This window comes from Vigna radiata, unplaced genomic scaffold (assembly GCF_000741045.1).
Source record: "Vigna radiata var. radiata cultivar VC1973A unplaced genomic scaffold, Vradiata_ver6 scaffold_369, whole genome shotgun sequence".
In the NCBI taxonomy this organism is placed as follows: Eukaryota; Viridiplantae; Streptophyta; class Magnoliopsida; order Fabales; family Fabaceae; genus Vigna; species Vigna radiata.
The window spans coordinates 51,202-67,109 of record NW_014542358.1 but is presented as its reverse complement, the minus strand read 5'-3'; the positions used below and the strand labels follow the sequence as shown (position 1 = coordinate 67,109).

Below are 15,908 nucleotides of genomic sequence, written 5' to 3'. Positions count from 1 at the left end.
CATTTGATATTCTAAATCTCGCAATGCTAAGGAATAGGTGTTTAGCTTCAATCGTCGAAAGATTTTGGGGTTTTAAGATGAAATTGATGTCAATATATATCTTCGAAGAAAAAAAAATGAAACTCTATGTTCAAAATATACAACAATTGACAAAGAGACTTGGCATCAATTTGTATAGATTCGTACATTAGAGTCATGGCAGGTAAGTATAACTAAAATCATTCAATTCATCATTCACAATTTCATATCATAATTGTTTCATTATGTCATATGAAACAAGGTCAAAAGCACAACGTATAAGTGCTAAAAATAAAAATCCACGCTTAGTATCTCGTGGTGGGTACAGGAAGCTTGAAGAGAAAATAATCAAGCAAAAGTCAGATAGTAGACCCCCACTTTCTAAGGGTGGTAGTCCTTGTTGGAAAACAGGTAGACTTCATTTTACACTAAGAGGGGGTGTGAATTGGTGAGTTTTCAAAATCAGAGTCTTTTTGCAATCTTTAAAACAAAGTATAAAACTTTACAAAACTTCTTGAATCGCAAGCAATGAAAATTGTATGCAGCGGAAAAACGTAGTTGACTACGCAAATGATGAAGTCAATTGTAAGTAAAAGATCAGGGATGGAGAAATTCAAACACTGGTTTTTATACTGGTTCGACCTCAATGCCTACATCTATTGACCTTCCAATGCCAGGAAGCAATTGCACTATAATGGTCAAGGTTTTTACAACAAGGAATTTATAGAAGACCTCCACGTCAAAAATATAAATCTCCTCTCTAACCCTCTAACCAAAATATAGCCAATACAATACAGCAAGACTTGCAGCAAGATATCCCCTCTCCTGCAATCTGCCAACCACTTTGAACAGTCTTCAAAGTGAACCAGACTCCACGAGTCTATCCCCTGTAATCACAACAGCAATCACCAATGGATGCTAACAAGAATCTTGATCAACCAAAGAACACCCCAATGTGCAGATATGTGATCAAGCAATATGTGCACAGTCAGTCTCCCTTTGAATCTCTTTCGAGAAAGATCACTACTGTCTTCTTGGAGAATTCTTGGAGCTCTATAATCTCTAAGAATTGATTTGAAACAGAATTTGAAAGTGTTAGATCAAATTGCCCAAAAGTCTTAGAACAAATTTGTGTTCTGACTATTTATAGAATTCTGTTAAACAGACATTCTCATAGTCGAATAAGCTACTAATTCAGTCGACTAGGTTGTGACAGTTATAACAGATAAGTCAAACCAGTAGCATTCAGTCAACAAAAATAAAATCTCATTTAATACAGTTGACCTACTATTCAATGCTCAACTAACTTTCGAAAATATAGTCGTTACTGTTCATGAGCATAATAGAATTTTAAAGCAAACAACTAATACAGCCGAGTGTGTGGCACACACAGTTGACTTCAACGTGTCTGAGCAAATTGAAATTCTTTCCTTCAAAAAATCTCACAAGGCACAGTTTCTCAAAATTTGTACAAAGACTTTAGCATAGTCGATTCACTTAGTAATGGAGTCGACTTTACTACTTTGTCACACAGTTATAAGTTCACAAATGTGTTTGTGGTTTTCATGCTTTAAAACATGTGTAATGCATCCAGAAGTGGTATAATAAGTACAAGCTCAATATATATGCATTCACATAGCAATATATCACAGAAACATGTTCATCAATATATCATTCAATCAATATAAGAACATGTAAACAACATATATGTGTTATTAAGCAATGTGTTGTCATCATAAAAATCCAGAGTGATATAAATATTGTTTTGTCAACAATCTCAACAGTCCTCATCCTCCTTCATCATCATCTTGGCATGAGAAGTGGAAGTTAGTTTGTCTACCATCATTAGGCTCCTACACTTCTAACAGTGCTAGAGAAATATCAGAAAGAATTGTAAGATATCATTTCTCTTATTTTGACAAGATTTTTGTTATACATATTAAATAAATCTTTGAAATAATTTTGAAGTTTTGTTATATATGCTACAGGACTCTTTGGTTGAGTAGAGCTCCCAGGGTCAATTCACTTAGGAAGATCGTCAAGATATTCTTGCTACTGCTATTGGACGACCTAAGCACCCAGGACGAATGTGTGCTGCTAGAATTGACATAAGCATTAGACAGTTTTTTGGGAGTTCCTCGCGTCACACTTCATATACATTCAATCAATAATATGAAGAAAGGCTGATGCAAGAGATCACAAAGAAGGTCAGGGCATAGTTGTATGATGAATTCGCTTCAAAAGTGACTGAAAGGGTTATGCGCTAGTTTCAACAACAGTTTGAGATCCAAACATATGTCACTAGTTGTTTTGCAATGGAGAAGGAGTTATATTTTGTCCCTTATATAGTTGGGTAAGTGAAGTTTATTAACTTTAAAGTTTCATTTGTGATTTTAATATATAACACTTAAGTTATTACATATTTCAGGCACCATTAGCAACTATTTCTGGTTATCGGAGAACATTGTTGTGTGGTTTTTCTCATTGCATAAGTCCCCTCTCAAACATCTCAGACAAGTAGTAGATTGGTAAGAACCTCAATGTTTGGACTTTCTTTGTTATATAAATGTATGCTAAAGCCATTTTTTGTTTAATAGTTCCCTTGCACCACCTATGATGTTGTCCGAGAGATCATCTGCTAAGACTAAAAGGCATGCATGGTTGGTCCTTAAGGTTTTGGGTTTTAGTTTAATACTTTCTTATAATAGTTTTATTCCAATGATGTTTCCTTAACATTTTATAATTATGATGATATATTGTAGTGTAATAGACAAAATAGGTCATATGAGTATGGTTACTACATAATTTATTGGTTGATGACCATTATTCATGCCAATATTACAAGTGGGTGGAAAGCGGTAATATTTGATTTTATTGAATTTTTTTCTCTCTAGAGTTTAGAATTCATATACACTAATTGAAATCATTGTGCCTTGTGTAGAGATTCAATTCTACTCTTTCAATTCCCGTGAAATCCCTTAAACACATAAAGAAAGAACTTGCAAAATATGTAATTCAACTCTATAATAGTATACGGATATTAGGATATAGTAAGTTATACATTAACATATTTATGATTAGGTTAACTATATGTACATTGAATTGATTTATGATTCTAAGTTGATTTATGATTAGAATTTTATGTACATTGAATTGATTTATGATTTATTATAATTTTTATTGAAAATAAATTTTTGGATTGTATTTGTGTGTTGTGGAAAATTTTTGTATATGCAGGTCTATTTCTATAGTAAGGGTTATTACAAAAATAGACTTGTCTTCTAAAAATAAATCGTAGAATAGGTATTGGTTGTGACCATAATTGAGGCAGTATGGCCTCTATGGCATCTATTCTTCCCACAAATGAAACAAAAAGTCTGATGAAAAATAAAACAAAAAATATTTATTATATCTTTCCTTAATATCTAAATCTCTTTTAATAAACATGTCAATAAACACTAATCATTTGTAATGATGAGTTTAAAACTAGTTTATCTTGAAAACTAAATCTTACAAATAACAAAAGGGATCTCATCATTTTTTCAAAATTTTATCAAAGCAAATCAATTGTTACAAAATTCATGTTTTCATATTAGCTAAATTCTAGTTTTCATGTTGATGAATTTAATAAAACAAGATTCCCATTCGTTAAATAATAATTTAAAATCATATCCTAACTCAAAATACTATTATTTTGAAGTAACAAATTAATCTAAATTTAAAAGATGAAAATCATAATATATAAATATATTAAAAAATAAAAGATTAAACTGAAATTTATAAATATCATCAAGGTTTAATTAATAATTTAGCTCATATATTTAAATTTTGTATTCATTTTTAATCTCTATATTTATTTTTGACGTAATTGAGTTCCTTATTTTTTTAAAAAAAAACTTAACTAAGTCCTATTTTTTTTTAAATAATTAATATTATCATCAATTAAATTTACGTTAACATTGTTTAGAAGTATTAGATATCAGGTATCAAAATTTGAATATTTTATGTAGAAAATAAAAGATTATTTAAGTTTTAAATCATAACAAATTTAAATTTTGATAATAACACTTCCAAATATATAAAAAAAAATAATCAAATAGCTAGATATAGAATTAAATTACTAACCATATTACATGTGTTTGGTCTGGAACAGGGTTACTTTTCCAAATGTGACGACATGAATGGAAACCATGCAAGTAATGTTTTCTTAAACAATCTGAAGACGAATTTTATATAGAGTAATCTAGAATTATGTTTTGGATAGAGCAATCCATACACAACAAACCAAAATCTTTATGGGATAGAGCAATCACAGAATTTGAAACTCTCGATTGGACAGACTAATTCGGAAAACTTGTTCGTATAGATGAATCCAAATTCTTCTTCAGACAGAACAATATGAAACTCTTTGCAGCAGCAAATGTTAAGGTAACAGATCAGTCTCACCGCACCGATCACTTCCAATGGATCCTGAACATAATTTCAATCGAACATATCTTTCTTTTGGAATAAACTTAAAATTTAAAGGTTTATTATTTTATTAGTTTTGAGTTTAATAATATTTTATTTGATTTGGTAGAAATAAAATAAAGATAGATAGTTATAATTTTCTGTTTATATAGGTAGAATATTATTTTATGATAAAATAAATAAATTTTATTTTTAAATAAGTTGATATTTTATTTTCAGTTTTTATTATTTGTATCCAATTTGCATTTATTTAAAAGTTGTCAAAATTACCCGAAAAGTAAAATTATTTGTATGGATATATATATATAGTGAGATTTTCTCAACACTTTCGTTAGGCATCGTTTTGTCAGTGTCACCTAACTTCTTGAATATACCAAACAAAAAATCCTTTAATCCATAATGTAGAAATTATACGATGGATAGGAATATGTGTTTGAAGAGATTTATTAGTTAGATTCTATTATAATCAAACCCAAAAAGAAAAAGAAAAAACTCAATATCACTTTTAATTAAGAAAATGACTTTATAAATTCATAACAAAAATTTTGAAGATAACCATAATGAACCAAACCACCTAATATTCGTTTTGTATCTCCATAACTTCCTGTATTTTCATGAGTTATACGATATATGAAAGAAAAAAGAAGCTTTTGTACATTTTTTTCTTTGAAAAAGACCATCTAAAAATCAAATGACTTAAAAGTTATTTTTTTTTTTAAATTGTACAATCCTGAACATTTTTGTAGCTTCCAAATTGTATAATTTGAAGTTATTTTCATTTTTTAGATTATGTAATTTGAAAGTTATTTTTCATTTTTGGAAATTGTACAATTTGAAAAAATTATAAGTTAAAAATTTCAAGATTGCAAAATCCAAAATTCCTTTAGAAAAAAAAAAGAAAATATGAAAAGAAAAAAAAATTATGAAGGTGCAGGAAGAAAGTTATGAAGGTGCAAGATGAAACTATGACAAAGGGACAAAAATACATATTTAAAAAAATTGTGGTCCAGGAAACATGAACTCATTTCCAGTCTACAAGTTAGATGTATATGTAAGTTTCTCAAATGAATTGACATTTTTTATCTATAATTTATATGATATCTGACGTATTTCTTTTGTGTATAATTGCATTGTTTTGGGACGCTTTTGCTATTTAATTTGATTGGACCTTAGTTTAATTATTATGGCATTAATGTATATTTTTATATTGTTTAGTATTTAATTTATAATATTATGAAATAATTATAAGTTGAACATTAAAATTAAAAATAAAAATCAAGTCATATTTCTCCGCACTCGTGTCTAATTAAATTCATTCTTACTGAAAGTTAATTTAATTTACTTCGGACAAAGCTAATTAGACCAAATTTTAGGTCAAATTATATGAGCAAGTTACATATTCATTTTCAAATATCTTTATCCTTAAGATTAGATTATTTTTCCCAATCTTATATACGACGTAATTTAGTTGGAATGGTTATTTATTTATTAAAGAAATAGAAGAAAAGAAAGGTTGTAACTCTTTTCCACTGGCTATCGCATGAAGGTTTTTTGTAGAACCATTTTAGTTGATGTAAGATTTCATTCCATTTCAATTTTCTGCTAACTAGAATCTCACTAATTTCGGATTTAATGATTGTGGGTGGTGTAAATTTTTAAACTTCTTGAGTTAGGCATATAGTTAATCCTTTTGTTTTTATATTCTATTTTATTCATCTTAATTCGCTAACCTTATTTAAACTCTGATTTGATTAATAATTTTGGTAAAGACGATTTAGTTACTTGTTAATACTACCAGTAAAGCCCAAACATGCTTAAGCTGGAACATACCGCTATTTTTTATTTGTTGAAACGTAATTTACTGTGCATCGCTACATATAGATACTGCCTTTATATTTGCATCCATAACAAAAGATCTAAATCCAGTGAAAGTGGCCTTAAACTCAATTTTTTCTGCTCAGTTTAATCACAATTTTACACAAGACATCGGAATAGTTATTGTAGTTTTCAAAAAGAATAAAAAAACATACAGTGGCAACAGGCAACTAAGATGCAAGACATCGATCTCCCATTGGGATATATGTAATTTACATTTTTTTTTTTCGTAAAATTTTACAGAATTAGCCCGTTAGAATTTGCTCTCAAAAGCCAAAACGCTCACAAAGATGTGCTTTTACTGCTAAAAGCTTTTGGGAATACAGCTAAAAAGTCAAGGAGGGGGGCAGAACTTTTTGCTGTTGGACCTCTCTTCCAAGACCTAATCTGCGCTACCGCAGAATTTAAAATCTAACCTAAGATATACGAAAATAATAAATGAAACAAACATTTGATTCCAATATGGTATCGAAATGAAGTGGTCAGTCAAAACTTGAACAGCGACTCCATCTTCCCTGCAAATAGTCCTCCAAAGAGACACTCTGCTCAGTGCTACTTGTAGAAACAGTATCATCGTCCAAGTCCATCAAAGCAAGGTTCAGGTGGGACTGTATGTTAGTTGGAATTGGTTCCTCCTCAAAACCATCAAGTTCCTGCGGTGAATTAACTTCTTGTTCTGCCCATCTTGTGACCTCTTCATCACCACGAAGAAGTTTCAATATCTGCATCATTATTCAAACATGGCTGTTATTCAAAAGGAAGTAAAAGGAAGAATGGAATGGAACGTCTCTGCAGAGGCAAAAGACTAACCAGGTTGATTTGAGGCCGCAGTCTAGGTTCCCGTCTAATGCAGAGACTAGCGGCCAAAACCATTCTCTTCATCTGGCCATCATCGTATTCAATGCCTAGGTTTGGATCAAACAACTGAGGAAACTTCCCACCTTTCAATATTGGTGTTGCCTGGATATTGTCATTAATCTCATTTGGGTCAAGTCATAGAATATAGTACATGCAGGAAGTCTTGTTCATATATTGGTCCACATTTCATTTATTTGAGTACGGTGTTATAACAATCTTACATGCTGAATATATAGCTGAGAAGGAAAACTTACCCACATAACAAGGCTCTCCTGGCCCTTTGGACATTCATTGTTAATGGGCTTCCTATTTGAGAGAAGCTCGAGGAGTACAACACCAAAAGCATATACATCAATTTTATCAGTCACTTTACCGTGCATAAAATACTCAGGTGCAAGGTATCTGCCAGATAAATGTTGTTCAGAAGAGGAAATCAAAAGAAGGTAAACAATCCAAAGAAGGAACAGATACTGACCCAAAAGTTCCAGCTACATCGGTACAAGTAACATGGGAAGAAGATGAACCCCAACTAGCCAGTCCAAAATCTGAAAGCTGAAGAGAAAGAAAAAACAAACATAGATTTAAGGACAAGTATAACTGAAATCAAGTAGAAGATGTTTCCATAGAAACAATGTCGTCACCTAACTGAGCAATGAAAGAAAATGTATTACTATACCTTAGGCTCAAAATCATCTGAAAGAAGGATATTAGAAGATTTCACATCCCTATGGATAACAGGCTGAGCACAGCCATTATGCAGATAATCCAGTGCCTCAGCTACACCCACAGCCACCTTGTACCTTTCTTGCCAACCAAATGCACTACAGTCCGCCTTGTTGCCTTTGTCAGAAAGTAAAAGAAAGAATGACAAATTAGAATGGAAAACTTGTGCAATCCCTAGAAAACAAAACCAGATAAATATCTACCATGGAGGTTTTCTTCTAGGCTTCCCCTTGACAAAAAATCATATACTAGTAGCAAATGGTTGCCCTCTAAACAAAAGCCAGATATAGATATTATGCTCTTGTGGCATAAAGTCGTAATGATCTCAATTTCCTGAACAAACTCCTTTACCACGTTTTCAGACGGCTTCAAAATTTTCACGGCCAATTCCTTGCCATCTGGAAGACATCCTCGGTAAACATAACTACAACCACCTTTGCCAACCAAATTCTCTGAAACAATTGAGAAAAATACCTATCAGAAAACCCCCAAAAGCAAGAAAGCAAGACAAAAACTGAAAAGCGTAAGTTGAAGCAGTAAAAGCTAACCTGGTGCGAAGTTGGAGGTTGCAGATACAAGCTCCTGCAAACTATGTAAAGTGCACGAAGATGAGTACTTTTCTTGTAATATCAACAATTCTTCAGGTAGGTTACCCGACTCATAGCTAATGTAGGGAGGAGTAAAAATAGTAGAAGATCCAAATGGCACAATGGCACCACTCACCCCATCGAGAGGGGAATCATCAATCTGCTCAATACCAATTTGTTTATGATCTGGATGGACTACAGCAGAAGAATGAAAACTCGGCTGCCGCAACGCCCGTTGAAAAATATATGTATTTTTCGTGGAAGATTTTGGGGAATGCTTCTTGTGATGAAACACATTGCGAAGCAGTGACCAGCCAGGTTTACGCTTCGAATTATCCACAACAACTGAAAAACAAGGACCATCTTCAAGTTTCTTAAACGGGACCAAAGCAAGCGAATCACCCTTTTCAACAGCATCACACAAACCTCTCTCAAACTCAGTCCCAGAAATCTCTTGCAATGCACAACTTTCGCAAGTCTTCATATTCTTCTTTGTATACACCACCAACGACTTTGGCGACAAACTTGACCCTTCGGATGATTTTTCTGCCACGAAAGTAAAACTCTATCATTCTCGTTTTTTTTTTTTTTTGTCCGACCTAACTTCACTTAGTAAAACACATTTCACAGACAAAGCACATATTATCAAACAACAACGCGCTACGTAAAAAACCAAAATAAAAGCAGAAAGAAAGGAAAATAAATCAAAACCTCGATCACCACAATTTCCATTAGCTTCTCTTCGGAAAGCAATTTTTCCATTATCTACAGAGAAAACAGAGATACACTTGGGCAATTTCTTCGCGCAGTACTTCGCGACCCACGCGGACGAGCGAATAGTGTGATGAGACTTAGAAGTTCCCAAAATCACCGTGGAAACGCCAAACGTCTTAGCCTCTTGCACCAGAACCTTCCGAACCGAGTCACCGCGACACACTTTGAGCCTCAGACCAACCTGAAACGCCACAAACGCCGTTACAGAGTTTCGAAACATTTATTTCACCTGACCCAAACGGAAGATTAATGGCGAAACGAACCTGTTTTAGGTTGCAGAAGCCTTCATAAACGGCGAGAACGGAGTCGAAAGTCTTCACGAGAGATAACAGCGATGCCGTTCCCTCTGCAACAACAAAAAAACATCACGATTCAGATTAAGAAAGAAACTAGCTTTAGAATTAGAGAGAGAAAGAAGAGAGAGAAAGAGAGAGAGAGAGAGAGAGAGAGAGAGAGAGAAACCAGTGATTGAGTCGAGGACGTGAAGCGCAATGACGATGTCCCCGGGCTCAGCGACTTTGACGAGCGCCCACGTCAGCAATTCGCGGCTGGAAGGATCCAATTTCACTCCGACGAGCACTTTCCGGCCATCGGCTCCGTCGCCGATTAACTTCATTGGAAGAGTGACTATGTTATTCTTCTTCTCCTTGCGCTCTCTCTCTCTCTGTCTCGTTTTCTCTTTCTTTCGCTTTTCTCTCTCTCGTGTTTGGTTGCTTTATCTTGGGAATGGCGAGAGAGAACGAATCGTGCTCGAGGACCGTGGTGTCGAACTGTCGTAGGGGAATGTTACCATGCATCTCGGGTCAGCAAGCCATTTCAGATTCGTTGTACACCGTTGATTATACCGACCACGATCGCGCTGAATCTCGTCTCGATCTCATCATTTATCGGTCATGGGATCATGATGACGTGGCGAACGCGGAATTGTTGAGGCGCTTATACAGTGTGGCAAGACGCATGCAGGTACTGTGGACGGTACTGCAGAGTCCATTCTTGGAAAGGACAGCTTTGTGTTTCAGAACAGAAGTTGATTCCTTCTTCACAGTAAAATTCACAGTCCAATTTTGGGTTTTTAGTTGAGTTAAATGTTTTTCTTTTCCCATGTTTTCCTAGTACATTTTTTAGATACATTTTTTTCTCAAATAATCCCGAACTGCAAAATAGATAAATAAATAAATCACACATTATTATTATTCACTAATGGCGACTGTGGCAGAATTGGCTGCCAATCCAATTCTGAGGTTAATTTGGTTACTTTTCGTGAAATTGGTTTCATAGGATGATCCATAATCACTCAAATCAGAGAAATTGCATTAAATTTTCGTTGTCATGGCCATGGGAGTTCAATCCAGCTCAAACTAATTGCATGAGAAATAATTATGTATCGCGAACTTCACATACAACCAAAATTTACTTTATTTCTTATCTGTAATCTATTTTGGTTTTGATGTTTACTTTATAACTATAACTTCTTAGATTTACTAACACAAATTATATAGTTTATTAAACAAATCTAACAAAAACTTGTAATCTAATTAATCCAATTTAATAAAAATGAGTTTGGACATTTTTATTGGTGAATCAACAAAGATTTAAACAATATTTATTATTTATGGAACATTATATTAGAAGAAGAAATATAATCTAAAAAGAAAATAGTTCAAACGAGTTTAAACATATTAACTGTTAAATTTATGATTTTTTATAATAATTATTTTAAAAATTATTCTAAAAGAGGAATTTTATCATAGTTAATATTCTAAAAATTTTACACCAGAATGTCCATGAAATTGTTTACAAAAATCATCCTGGGTATTGTGGTATAAAAGTAATTATTTCGAAATAAATCGTGAACTCAAGTATCAAAAATTTCTGAAATATATGACAACGATTCAATAACGGCGTTGAATTAAAACTAGGGAGTGCATGGTTGTCTCAATCTCAGAACAATTCAAAACATGGAACATTGAGACGAAACTCACTCATAGGTTGTCATGTTACATGTTTAGTGTTCGTAATTATGAAAGTTGCTAAGAGGTTGTGTGGTCGAATATACAATTAAGTGACAAATAATAATTTAGAGGTCAAATCATTTAAAGCAAACTTTAACGTGGGATCCACTTTTATTTAGAATTATTCTGCTTTATTTTCCATTCATAACATCCTGATATGATGATTTGCGAATGTAAAATGGTTAAACAAAGCTTTTTTTTTTTTTTCTTTATTATTCTTATGGAGTACTGTTGGATGCCCATTAGAAATATAAAATTGTAGTTTACTAATAGTATGGGTTATTTTGTTAACAGATCAATAATTAACCATTAGTTACCTATCTAATGTTTTCACGCGTAACTAAAATATAAATAAACTTTAAACAATTTAGTTTTATTATGTTTTATTGAAATCACCTTTAAATCAGTTTAAATGTGAATATTGTTTAGGTTTAAACCTCTTTTTGGTCCCTAAGTTATATAAGCGGATATTCAGTTTTTAAAAATGTAAATCTTTGATCCCTAAGTTATAAAAAATGTATCAAATGAGTCCTTTTTTGACTTGAAATATTGTTTTTGGTTGTTTCTTAACAACTGCTACATCTTTAGATTGCTCTGATTTGTTTCTTAATAATAACAGCACTTTAGATTGTTCTTTGTACTTTGACCATGAACATCAAAAAAGAACTCATTTGATACATTTTTTATAACTTAGGAACCAAAGGCTTACATTTTTAAAAGCGGGAACTAAACTGAATATCCGCTTATAACTTAGGGACCAAAAAGAGGTTTAAACCTATTGTTTATTATAAATAGGTTTAAACATCTTTTTGGTCCCTAAGTTATGAGCGGATGTTCAATTTAGTTTCCGTTTTTAAAAATGTAAAGCTTTGGTCCCTAAGTTATAAAAAATGTATCAAATGAGTCCTTTTTTGATGTTCATGGTCAAAGTACAAAGAGCAATATAAAGTGCTATTATTATTAAGAAACCAATCAGAGCAATCTAAAGATGTAGCAGATGTTAAGAAACAACCTAAAACAGTATTTCAAGTCTGCTACACTGCATAATATATAAAAAAAGGCATGCACTGTGGTTTCACAAGTACTACTATTCGTTGCCCATGTGAATTTCCAATTTCCATTGTCATGGCCATGCATATCTGGTTGTTGCAGGTTGAAGACGTCTGGTTGTTGTGGAGGGGATAAGGAAGATGAAGCTTGATGATGAGGAGGCAAGCAGGATGAAGAAGACGAAGCTTAAAGCAGAAGACATGTTGATGTATCCGATTCTAGTAAACAGCGTATCCGAATCCACGTTTTCCAGTTTTTGCGAAGGAAGGGTATCTAGATACAGGCTTCTTGTATCCGGATCCACCAGGCGTTTTTGCTTCGTATTCGGTTCCAGTGGTATGAATACGAAGAGGGGAAGTTGTATTTGGTTCCCATGCGTTCGTATTCGGTTACCCAACCCTCTTGTGTATTCGGTTCATGGTTGTCGATGTTGGAGCTCGGTTCAAATGGGTGTATTCAGTTCGCATGGAGGAATTAACTTGCAAGCTTGGTGGTTATGGCACCATATTCACAACGGTGGAGGTTGCAAGGTTGGTGGTCTACGCATTTGAAGAGGACGACAATGCAACATGATGTTGTGGACGTACGAGAATGTGCATTTGGCCATCTCTGGGAGGAGGTCATTGGAGAAGTCGAGTTTATCCATGGCGATGCACTCGGCGCATTGGAGGAAGAGACCGAGAAGTTTGAGGCTGGTGGACTCGGCGGCGTGAGGCTAGGGATCGAAGGCCTGGTCGTCCTCGGTGGCAGTATCGCGGGGAATTTGGTCCGCTTGAAAGAAGGCATGGTGTGGAGGGTGGTGTTGGTGTGATTCAGATGATGCAAAAGGAGAAAGAGTACTGATTTTGGTGACTGATGAGATTGGTTGTTGAGTTGAAGCATTTGTGTTTGTTGATGGTGTTGTTTTCAAAACTTCCACAGTAATTTGAATCTGGGTATGCCTGTTTGGAGCATCTCCATTTCTTACCATCAGTTCTTCTACAGAAAAATAAAATAAAAAAAAGAAGCAAAAACTCAGTGTTGTGGCTAGTTAGGCAAAAGCCTCGAGGACAGAGGGGAATCAAAGTAGCTCCCTTTTATTGTGAAGAAAAGATTAGGTGGAATGGAAATTCCTGAAACCATGTACTTGTAGATAAGAGCTTGATGTTCAAGCTCTTGCCACTGTCATGGGGTGAAGGGAAACTTGTTCCTCCCATTCATCATCAAGCAAGAAGAGTAGAACAAGAGGGAAATAGAAATATGTAGAGAAAAGTTATATATATATATATAGTGTCCGGATATTTTGACACCATTATTTTAACACCATTTTGACACTGCCACGTGGCGTGATGTCATTGGTTGTTTTTTTTATTTTAAATAAAAAAAAATTGATGTCACGCATGTGGATGAAATTTGAATTTTTGAATTCCATTTTTGCCCTTCTCCTATTTCATCAAAGTTAAACACCCTCTCCGCCCATTTCTCCATCTTCCTTCAGCTTCTACGTGTTTGTTCTCACTACCTTGCTCTTGTTGTTGTCAAGTTCGGGCTTTGCTCTCGCTGTCGCGTCTTCCCTGTCGTTGTTGTTCACTCTCGGATTCGCGTGTTCACTGTCGCTGTCGTTCACTATTGTTGTGCGAAATGAAGACTTCCATTAATGAGGTTCCTCTAACCACCAAGGTAAAATGGGTTTTCCTTTGAACATTTGGTTTTTCACTTTTCTCTTAAGTTTGCAGTTGTTTTTGTTTTAGGGTTTTGAACGACCAGTTGACAGAGGAGCACCGGTCAGTGATTTCAGAGACTCTTTTTCGTTGGTTCTTATATTTGAGTTGTAAAGTTAGAATAGGGAGGAATATATTGAGTAAGTTAGTGGTTAAGTGGGTGGATTCCAGTCGTTCTTTTTTAATCGGAGATAAACTTGTCCCTATGAATGAGAAAGATTTTTGTTTAGGTCTAGGGTTGAGTTCAGATGGTAAAGATTTTAACTTGATGGAAAATTTTAAGAGAAGTTCATGTGTGAAATATGTAGGCAAAGAAACAACAGATTTGGATTTGGTATACAAATGTTTGATGACAAACGTAAGAAAAAGTACCTTGTTCTGATTTTTGTAGCTTGTATATATTGGTTGGAATATTCGAGTTATTATTTCCCAATCGTAGAGGAAGAGTTTTTTAATTTTGTTTGAAACTATTGATAATTTAAGTGGTTTGGGTAGCTTTTGTTAAGGTAGTTTAGTATACTGTTATTTGGTACGTAGTTTGTGCAAAGCTTCAAATGGTTTGAAGAAAGGAATATGCACAAGCAACGTTTCTGTCGATGGTTGCACTTACACTGCAGGTAATTTGAATTTATTCATTTCCTGTTGTGGGTTGTGGCTTGAATTGTGTTCTTGACTAACAGTTAAGATGATGAATTTTGTGTAGGTATGGTTTTGTGATAATTTTATACCTCCCAAAGGTCAAATAGAAAAATTTAATAGAATATTGCATTGGATGAATATAAATTTGGAAGATAACATCGTGAAAGGAGCTTTGGAGAGTGATGTGGTGTGATCTTTATTGTTTGACTGATTTATGTTATGATATATGTCTTCCAAATATGATATGATTTGTTGAATTTCAGGTTCATCATGATGTGGGTACAATGAAGGATAACAAGGATGACCAACCAAGACCAAATATGAAAGATGACAAACCACCAGCAAAGAAGCTATTAAAAGGAAAACTCAAAGAGAGTGTAATGCGTACCATAGAGCATCAACAAAATCTAGTTGCAGAACTTAAAAGGAAGGTTGTTCTGTTGGAGAAAGAGGTTGTTTATGAGAAAACTAGACGAAGAAGAACACAAGATGATGGACAGAGTGTTCCACGTGAAGAACCGCCCATCTCCCCGAGAGGCATCTCCCCGGGTGGCATGTCCACTAATCCAGCTCCAATGAAGACTTTTTTTAGGATGAGGTCACGAAAGCGATACAAGAGTAGAGCTCTTAGGACTCCTTACACTAGATTGCTTAGAATAAAAAATGAGTGACATTAGTATAGGTTTGTTGAGAGGATGTAATATATAATTAGTCTTACATGAAGAGATGTTTTGTAATTTAGATTGTAATTACTGTTACATTCAACTTTCATTGTTTGACATATTATTACAGTTAAATGAAATACAAATGTTATTGTCATTGGGACATAATGTTATCATTGAATTGTTAAATATTAAAGTTGGCTTATTGTTTTAGTCTTCATGGATTTAATGGATGAAAGAAACAATGCATGTGGACATAAGAAACATTTTGTGTTGAATAAAACAACCTAGTTCAGTAAAAAATGCACTGGTAATCGTTTACAAGAGGTGTGTAAACGTTTACGCACACAAAACTAGAGATTTGTGCAGAAAGTTGTGTTGCAGGAACCAATTTTTAGTACATAGGGGACCACTATGTGAATTGTCCAATTTTTTTCAAAGATTAAAGTGTTTTGTCTTGTTTTTGTTGTCTAGGTGTGTCTTGTGTGTGATCAATCACGTTTGGGCACCCCAAGTTTCATATAGGGAGCAATTATGTTG

The 15,908-nt window shown here is 33.9% G+C and overlaps 1 protein-coding gene across 2 annotated transcripts; it reads right to left on the bottom strand.

Annotated features, from left to right (window-relative positions):
• Window positions 1-6,534: 6,534 nt before the first annotated feature.
• Window positions 6,535-10,167, bottom strand: LOC106779648 (probable receptor-like serine/threonine-protein kinase At5g57670). Of its 2 annotated transcripts, XM_022776650.1 has the most exons (11): window positions 9,768-10,167; window positions 9,569-9,651; window positions 9,243-9,486; window positions 8,958-9,077; window positions 8,493-8,876; window positions 8,148-8,396; window positions 7,898-8,061; window positions 7,697-7,773; window positions 7,476-7,623; window positions 7,174-7,323; window positions 6,535-7,085 (listed from the first exon to the last, which is right to left on the bottom strand). In XM_022776650.1, exons 1-11 carry the CDS (start codon window positions 9,919-9,921, stop codon window positions 6,846-6,848), a joined length of 2,013 nt encoding a protein of 670 aa, XP_022632371.1. In that variant the 5' UTR covers window positions 9,922-10,167; the 3' UTR covers window positions 6,535-6,845. The 2 variants fall into 2 exon arrangements, with proteins under 2 accessions (XP_022632371.1, XP_014523293.1); XM_014667807.2 differs by having other exon boundaries at window positions 8,493-9,077; window positions 9,768-10,166.
• Window positions 10,168-15,908: the final 5,741 nt, after the last annotated feature.

What these genes read in the sequence shown, in the direction of transcription:
- LOC106779648 (XM_014667807.2), bottom strand. Translation starts at nt 9,921, where the DNA reads ATGAAGTTAATCGGCGACGGAGCCGATGGCCGGAAAGTGCTCGTCGGA. An exon ending in CCTAGAAGAAAACCTCCATG is followed by an intron (nt 8,062 to 8,147) that starts GTAGATATTTAT and finishes TTTCTGACAAAG; the next exon opens with GCAACAAGGCGGACTGTAGT. An exon ending in AGGAGAGCCTTGTTATGTGG is followed by an intron (nt 7,324 to 7,475) that starts GTAAGTTTTCCT and finishes GACAATATCCAG; the next exon opens with GCAACACCAATATTGAAAGG.